The sequence below is a fragment of the Panthera pardus genome, unplaced genomic scaffold (genome assembly GCF_024362965.1).
Source record: "Panthera pardus isolate Hobbes unplaced genomic scaffold, ASM2436296v1 HiC_scaffold_4, whole genome shotgun sequence".
Classification (NCBI taxonomy): domain Eukaryota; kingdom Metazoa; phylum Chordata; class Mammalia; order Carnivora; family Felidae; genus Panthera; species Panthera pardus.
Genome location: NW_026526969.1, coordinates 16,744,735 through 16,752,263, shown reverse-complemented (window position 1 = coordinate 16,752,263; position 7,529 = coordinate 16,744,735). Strand labels below are relative to the sequence as shown.

The window sequence follows — 7,529 nt, the reverse complement described above, 5'->3', positions numbered from 1 at the left end:
GGACGGACACAAGTGGGCAGTTCACCGGTGCTGGGGCAGGACCCGCCTCCTCCCACCAGGTCCAGAGTCTGGAGGAGGGGCTTTCCTGCCGGGGCCCCCCCCCGAGGCTCCCGGGACCCCCAGGCCCCCAGGCCCCTCCAGCAGCACACGGGTCGGGATCTGCGCAGGTTCTGCCGGCAGGGGGCGCCGCTCCCTCACGTTCCCAGAGGCCGGGACGGGCCGCGGTTCTGGTTGGGTCAGGGGCCACGCGGCGGGGCCAGGCCGGCTCGCCTGCACCTGGAAGGAGTCCGGGCCTCGCCCGCTGAGGGTGGGGGCGACCTAAACCTTCCCTCGATCGCCCAGGGCGCGCAGCGGGCAGGCGGGGGGCGCGCCCGGGTCTAACGACGGTGGGGTGCGACTCCGGCGTCTCCGAGACCCCCCCCACCCCGCAGACCCGCGCACGCCCCCAGAGAGAACACAAGCATGCAGGCTGAGGCTTTCTTGCGGGGACTTTACTCAAACTCTGGAACTCGCGGGAGGGGCGGCTGGGCGGCGGGCGCCCCTCTCCGAGTTTAGCCGTAGCTGGAGGCCAGCGTCGAGATCACGTGGCTCAGAAACTTTTCCAGCGAGGCGTGCATGGCCGGGCTGAAGTCTCCAGGGTAGTGCCGGGCGAGGGTCACCAGCAGGCAGTGGCCCAGGAGCTGCGGAGAGAGGCAGTCCCGCCCGGGGCCGTCCTTCTCCACCCCCCTTTCTCGGCGACCGCTGACCCAGCGCTGGCCCGGTGCTCACCTTGAAGTTGACGGGGTCCACGCGCAGCTGGCGCACGTGCAGGTCGCTCAGAGCCCACAGGGCGGTAGGCAGGTCGTCCAGGTGGGCCACGGCCCGCGTCAGCGCGTCGGCCACCTTCTGGCCGTGGGCCTTGACCTGGGCGGAGCCGGGGGTCAGGTCCAAGTGGGGGAAGTAGGTCTTGGTGGTCGGGAAGGCCAGGAAGGTCCTGCGGGAGGAATGGCTAGTGAGGTGAGATCCGAGGGCGAGGGGGGGGGCGGGGAGGCTTGGGGAGGAAGGGCGCCAGGAGCGGCGGGGGACGGCATCCGCGGGGCAGGCGCCAAGGCGGGGAGCCGGAGGGGCGCCGGGCCCGCACCTCTCCAGGGCCTCGGTCGCGTAGACCCCAACGTTGCTCCCCAGCTTCGTCCACAGCGCGCGCACTGCCGCCCTCTCCGCGGCGGACAGCACCATCGCGGGTCCGGCGTTGAGCGGCGAGCGCTCCGCGCCGGATGGCAGCACGGACGCGATTGGTGCGTCCCCGCGGCCTCCAGGGGGCGCCACGCCGCGGCCGCGCCCCGCTTCTGCTCGTAGAGTAGTCCCGAGGGGTCCCGGCCCCGGTGCTGAGGGGTCCCAGAGTCTGGGACCTGCCCTATTGCCATGAACCCCGCGGCCCCATTTTTGTACTGTTTATTATATGGAAACTAATAATTTGTTATTATTATCATCAGGGGACACCGAATTTTATTCTCCCTCCCTTCCTCCCCAGCCTATTATGACATCTCTCTGAGTCTATTTTCGCACTGATTGTAAAAAAGGAACATAAAAATGTCCTCTTCCCAAGGTCGCTGTGAGAATTAAGCAGATAACAACTGTCAAGCTCATGGCATATGTTCCTTTCAGGGCAGTAAACATTTATTAAGTTCCTCCACTGTATCTCAGTGATGATACCTGCCAGGCGCCACTCTACGCATTAAAAAAATTTTTTTTTTGGAAAATTCATATAACATAAAATTTACCGTAGTAGCCATTTTAAAGTGTACAATTCAGTGTCTTTAACCACATTCACACAATGTTGTGCAACCACAACTATCTAGTTCTTGAACTTCATCATCCGAAATGGAAACTTGGTGCCCATTAGCAGTCGCTCCACAACCCTTCCCCTCAGTCCCTGGCAGCCACCAGTCTGCTCTCTGTCTCTATGGATTTGCCTATTCTGGATATTTCCTCTATGTGGAATCACACACTATATATTCTTTTGTGACTGGCTTCTTTCATTTAGCATGTTTTCGCTCACGTTGTAGCCTGTGTCAGTGCTTCATAGCTCTTAATGGCTGAATAATATTCCACTGTATGGATAGACTACCCTTGATTCCTCCATTCATCCCCTTATGGACATTTGGGTTGTTTCCACCTTTAGCCCCGGCCCTCATTTTTCCCTAATAATAAAAGAAGGAGACTGCCTCTTACTGGGAGCTCACACTGTGCCACCAGCTCTGTTTAAAGTAGCACAAACTGAGGCAGAGACCTGCCATATCATTTTCCAAGGATGACTCTTAGGGAAGAAAGGACACTGCTGTTAGTTGGGGGCTCAGGCCTGGATGGCTGCCAGGGACCAGACCCCTAAGCGCTAGCGGCTTGGCGTGGCGGGGGGGGGGGGGGAAGAGTGTGAGAGTGCAGGCTCCCAGGCCCTGGCTTTTTCTCTTTGCTGCCCTGCCAGGGGGAGTCGGTGGGCCCCAGGAGTGCCAGCCTCTGGGCATTGAAGTAAACGCTGAGCTGGGCCCAAAACCAGGCCTCTGGATCCATGGTGCCCCAGGCCATCATCATCTGCAGAGTGAATGTCCTGGAAGTGACACCAGTGACAGAGATGCCTCCAGGAAATTGCCTGCCACCTGCCATTGCACCGTTTGCCTGCCACAATGTCCTCGGGATTGCATGTGTATTTTGTAAGCGCTTGACGGGTGTGGGGGCACTGCGGGGGACTCTGAGGAGCGCAACTTCAGGAAGAGCCACGGAGAGCTCAGAGGTCCAGGCTGGAGGCCCACCAGCTCTCAGCCCAAGTGTGTGCCATAAAACGTAAAGATGGAAAATCAGTTCATCATTTGAGCAAATCCGAGCTCCAGTGGAAAGGTCTGAAGTGAAACGCAGGAAATGGCACTCATTCCAGAGAGAGGGACGGGGGTGGCCCGCAAATCCTGCACTGGCAGCAGGTCCGGCCCCACTCCCCTCCCCTTCCGTCACCTCCCGCGGAGTCAGAGAGGTCGCTGGTACCAGTGGAGGAGAATCACCGCTCCCCCACCCCCCCCCAACCTCATCCCCCTCCATGACATGACACGAAGGCCAGCGACAAAGAAGACAGAGGTGGACAGAGGTTGCAGCCCACTCAGACTTTATTCAAAGATCAGGAAGTTCGGGTGCCCGGAGCCCAAGAGGCCCCGGGCCCTCAGGACGATCGCCCCGGCTTCACTCAACGGTATTTGGAGGTCAGCACGGTGCTCACAGCGCTGAAGAACTTGTCCAGGGAGGCGTGGACGGAGGGGGTGAATTCCTCGGGGTGGTGGCAGGCCAGGGTCACCAGCAGGCAGTGGCTCAGGAACTGCGGGGAGGCGGGACGTCAGGGGGCGTCGGCGGACGCGGCTGCCCGCACTCCACCTTCTGGAACCCAAAGGACTCTACCCTCCTGCCAGCAGGGTCCGACGAGCCCTCCACCGCAGATGTCCCCCAGCCCGGTGCTCACCTTGAAGTTGACGGGGTCCACACGCAGCTTGTACGCGTGCAGGTCGCTCAGATCCGACAGGGCGTTAGGCAGGTCGTTTATGTGGACCACGGCCTTCGTCAGCGCGTCGGCCACCTTCTGGCCGTGGGCCTGGACCTGGGCGGAGCCGTGGCTCAGGTCGAAGTGGGGGAAGTAGGTCTTGGTGGTGGGGAAGGAGCAGAAGGTCCTGCCGGGAGGAAGAGGTGGGCGAGCCACGGTTAGGCGGGGCGGCCAGGACAAGGACCGCGAGGGGTCGCTGAGCCCGGGTGCCGGGTGCCCACAGGGGCAAGTTGGGTGCTCACCTCTCCAGGGCCTCTGCGCCATATTCGCCAGCATGGGACCCAATCTTACCCCAGCAGGCCTTGACGTTGTTCTTGTCGGCGGAAGACAGCACCATGGTTGGTTCTGATCTGTGTCGGGACCAGAAGGTGCGGGGCCGCGAGGGCGCGGAGCCTTTATGCCCGGGGCGCGCGGGGCGCGCCTGCCCGGGCTGCGCTCATTGGCTGGCGCGGGGCCGACTCGGCCGGACGGCAGGGGGCGCCAGCGAGCGGCCAGCGCCAGCCTGGCGCGGTGGGGGCTTTGCTCCAGGCTTTGTAGAGGGGTTCGGGTGTTTTCCTCCCATCCGCCTCTTCACGGCCATGGCAGTGGTATCCTAGACCCCAGTTAGTGAGGGTCGGTTTGCTGAGGTGGCTCGATGCCCGTTATTCCAACACGTGAGCTCAGTGACACCCTTCAGGGTCCCCGAGCACCCCTATCCCCAGGCTGTGCTCTCCTGAGGATCGGAAGGGAGTAGTCAGTTTGTGCCACCTACCCTGATCTAGGCTTGGCACTCCCCGGACATGTATTAACTTGGGCGGAATCAGTGAAAGAACGGGCGGTTGGTTAGTCGTGGAAAGAAAGGCCTGTCCTAGCCCGGGGCGGAAAGAGATGTGCACACAAGGGGGTCCTTCCTCACATGTACTCGAGAATTCCCACCCAATAGCCCTTCTGCTCCCCTCAGACTTGGTTCTCCCAACCCCCTTTCTTTACACAAATAGCCATCGACTGCCACTGAGTGCCGATCGCAGAAGGAACCAAGGGGCAGAGTTTGCAGGGCTGGGTAGGAGAGTTCCAGGCTCAAGCTCCTTCCTTCAGGGTGGTGGCTGCTGCACCCCAGGTCGGGGACTCACAGAGGCAGGCCTCTCCTATCTGAGACCTTGCGTGAACGAATGTCTCTCTCCCCCACCGTCCTGGGTCACGATGACACATCCAGTGCTGTAAACTGTGCCTGACACAAGACTCATGAGGCAAATAGTAGTTGAGTTGATAAATAAAGCGAATGGCTGGACAAGACCTGAGTTTCCAGCCTAGTTAGGGACAGTGACCAAATCATCACACAAGTACATATACAGTGGAAAACCTTGTTAAAGGACCCAAGGAAGCATGGAGAGAGTGGATGAGGCTTTCAAGGATATCAGGGTTAGTCTGGGGATCATGGTGGGCTTCCCTGAGGAAGTAAGACTGGAAGATGAGTCAGTAATAGGCAGAGTAGAGTTAAGGGGGAGCTACCCATCACTTGGTGGAGGGGAAGGGGAGAGAAGGCCTCTGTGGCCGCAGAATGGGGGTGGGAGATGTGGGGATGATAGAGCTGGTCAGACCCCACAGCATGGGGCAGGGGAGGAGCTTCCAGTGGGGTGGTAGGAAGGGGCAGGAACTCCAGCTGGTGACAAGTCCCTCGGGCTAGTAGGTGGTGTGATGGGCACGATGAGGCAGAACATCAGAGCTTGGCGAGGGGAAAAGGGAGGGAGGGGCCACCGCTACGTCCTTTCTTGGGAAGAAGACTTCCCTTTGGGGACGGGTGGGGGGGCACCACCCTCTGCCCCCATCCCTCTCCTAGGGCCCTCCCGCAAGACCTTCCCTGTGTGCCCGGGAGGAAGTAATGGTCAAACTGACTGGGAAGAAAGAAGCTCTGGACAACTCTCAGCAATTCCCCCTTCTGCTCCACCTCCTGGTGTCTGTTCCTCTAATTTTGTTCACACAGGACTCTCCCCCTAGCTCAGTCCGCTTTCCCTTCCTACCTCCACGCTTTTCCCGATTCTGTCAGAGCCAGAGGCCCTCTCCTGGCCCACCAAAAAGGATAAGACACTGGGGGCTTAGAGGCATACAAGACCCACCTCCCAGGCCAGGGACAATCCCCCCTTCTTCATCTTGTTCCAATCCCTCTGCCACTGAGTCCTTTTAAGGCAAGACTGAGGAACATATCTCAGCTAATGGCTTACATTCTTAACATGGTCAGAGCTCCCACATATATATAAAAGGGAGAAACAAATGACTAATGGGAACAACGGACAAAGGATATTAACAGGAAATTAACAGAAATGTAGAAATGACCGGGCGCCTGGATGGCTCAGTTTGTTGAGCCACCAACTCTTTATTTCAGCTCAGGTCATGATCTCATGTTGCATGGGATTAAGCTCCATGTCAGGCTTTGCTCTGATGGCAAGGAGCCTGCTTGGGATTCTCTGTCTCCCCCTCTCTCTCCTCCTCCTCCACCCACACCCACACCCAAACACACACACACTGTTTCACTCTCTGTCTCAAAATAAATAAATAGGCATTAAAAAAAAGAAATGGAGAAATGGCCAATAAATCTGTGACATGAGAAAGAGCTGGATACACTGCTGGAAGAGATGTAGTGGAGACACAGTTCCATGAGAAAAGCAGGTTGCAGAAAAATATCTAGGGTATGACGATATTTTTAACCAAAAAGAAGAGTGTAGTCATAGATGTAGCTGTGTCCCCTCAGCACAGGATAGAAGCCAGTGGGCTCAGTCCCAAACTGATAACTGTGTTACTTCTGCAGAGGTGTGGGACAGGGCACAGCGACTCTCTTTCCCAACTTTGAATAACACAAAAATGGTGTGTGTGGGTGTGCACGCGCGCGTGGCTTGTGTGTGAAAGCATGGGCGAATTTTAGTTCATTTGTTTATAGTAGGCTCCATGCCCAGCACAGAGCCCAACAGGGGGCTTGAACTCACAACCACGACACTGAGATCAAGACCTGAGCTGAGATAAAGAGTTCGACGCTCCATCTACTGACCTACCCAGGTGCCCCCTTAGTTTACTTCTTAAGTGTTTTCTATATTTAAGTAAAAGTGAATTGGGCTCCGGGGTGAAGGAAGGGTGTGCAGTGCAGGAGGAGAGGCAACCCCCACTGTCCAGAGTGGGGAGCAAGGGGCTCTGTCACTGTCCTGAGACAACCCAGGACTGCGCGCTGCCCTGAGCTCAGACTGGGCTGGAGGCCCTGGTGGGGTCCCTAAGATGGTTGCAGAGCCCAGGTGGGGTGTGCGAAGTTGAGCCCAGGGCTTCAGCACTGCCGCCAGGGGACTTTCCAAATGTTGTTCACAGCACCGAGGCAGAACTTCTGGGAGGCCCCAGGAGCCTTGGGAGTTTGAATAGGGGGAGCGATGAGCTGGGAGACACATGGCTGCACAACAGTGAGATGTTAGTGTGCCTCACAACCTGCAGGACAAGGGAGCAAGGCGCTCTGCTAAAGGGCTTCCCCAAGTGAACCTTGACCATTCCCCCAGCTCATTGCCCCACTCTTCTTCCCCGACTCTACCCCACCCCCGCCATCCCCCGGAGGGTTACTGTGACCCAGGAAAGGTGGGAGGGGCTGCAACCCCCTTTCCAGCCCACCTTCCCTCTGATAGGAAGGAGGTGGGAATCTCAGAGAAACCGTCCAGCGCCCGCATTTGCACCAGGAGTGCTGTGTTTTTGTGGTTTGTTTTGATCTAGACTGTTTAATGGGTGTTAGACTTCAAAAGAAGGTGGCAATCTTAAGACTCCCCTACCTCTCACCCCAGAGAGGGACCCTTGGAAGTCTGGCCCTTCCCAGGCCTGAACAGGGTTCAGCACATTCCTGGAAGCATCAGCCTTACTCCCCTGCCCTCTCCCTCCGAAGTCAGAGAGGTCCCTGGTACCAGTGGAGGAGAATCACCGCTCCCCCACCCCCACCCCCACCCCCACCCCCAACCTCACCCCCCTCCACGAC

At 58.3% G+C, this 7,529-nt stretch overlaps 2 protein-coding genes across 2 annotated transcripts; both read right to left on the bottom strand.

Annotated features, from left to right (window-relative positions):
• Positions 1 to 470: 470 nt before the first annotated feature.
• Positions 471 to 1,268, bottom strand: HBQ1 (hemoglobin subunit theta 1). Its single transcript, XM_019437365.2, has 3 exons — positions 1,121 to 1,268; positions 769 to 973; positions 471 to 680 (listed from the first exon to the last, which is right to left on the bottom strand). Exons 1-3 carry the CDS (start codon positions 1,213 to 1,215, stop codon positions 552 to 554), a joined length of 429 nt encoding a protein of 142 aa, XP_019292910.1. The 5' UTR covers positions 1,216 to 1,268; the 3' UTR covers positions 471 to 551.
• A 1,845-nt stretch (positions 1,269 to 3,113) lies between these two features.
• On the bottom strand, positions 3,114 to 3,939 carry LOC109259677 (hemoglobin subunit alpha). The gene is made up of 3 exons (XM_019437370.2): positions 3,799 to 3,939; positions 3,479 to 3,683; positions 3,114 to 3,337 (listed from the first exon to the last, which is right to left on the bottom strand). The coding sequence occupies exons 1-3, from the start codon at positions 3,891 to 3,893 to the stop codon at positions 3,209 to 3,211; spliced, it is 429 nt and encodes a 142-aa protein (XP_019292915.2). The 5' UTR covers positions 3,894 to 3,939; the 3' UTR covers positions 3,114 to 3,208.
• Between the last annotated feature and the right edge of the window lie 3,590 nt (positions 3,940 to 7,529).

What these genes read in the sequence shown, in the direction of transcription:
- HBQ1 (XM_019437365.2), bottom strand. Translation starts at nt 1,215, where the DNA reads ATGGTGCTGTCCGCCGCGGAGAGGGCGGCAGTGCGCGCGCTGTGGACG. An exon ending in GCGACCGAGGCCCTGGAGAG is followed by an intron (nt 974 to 1,120) that starts GTGCGGGCCCGG and finishes TTCCTCCCGCAG; the next exon opens with GACCTTCCTGGCCTTCCCGA. An exon ending in TGGACCCCGTCAACTTCAAG is followed by an intron (nt 681 to 768) that starts GTGAGCACCGGG and finishes CTCTCTCCGCAG; the next exon opens with CTCCTGGGCCACTGCCTGCT.
- LOC109259677 (XM_019437370.2), bottom strand. Translation starts at nt 3,893, where the DNA reads ATGGTGCTGTCTTCCGCCGACAAGAACAACGTCAAGGCCTGCTGGGGT. An exon ending in GGCGCAGAGGCCCTGGAGAG is followed by an intron (nt 3,684 to 3,798) that starts GTGAGCACCCAA and finishes TCCTCCCGGCAG; the next exon opens with GACCTTCTGCTCCTTCCCCA. An exon ending in TGGACCCCGTCAACTTCAAG is followed by an intron (nt 3,338 to 3,478) that starts GTGAGCACCGGG and finishes GCCTCCCCGCAG; the next exon opens with TTCCTGAGCCACTGCCTGCT.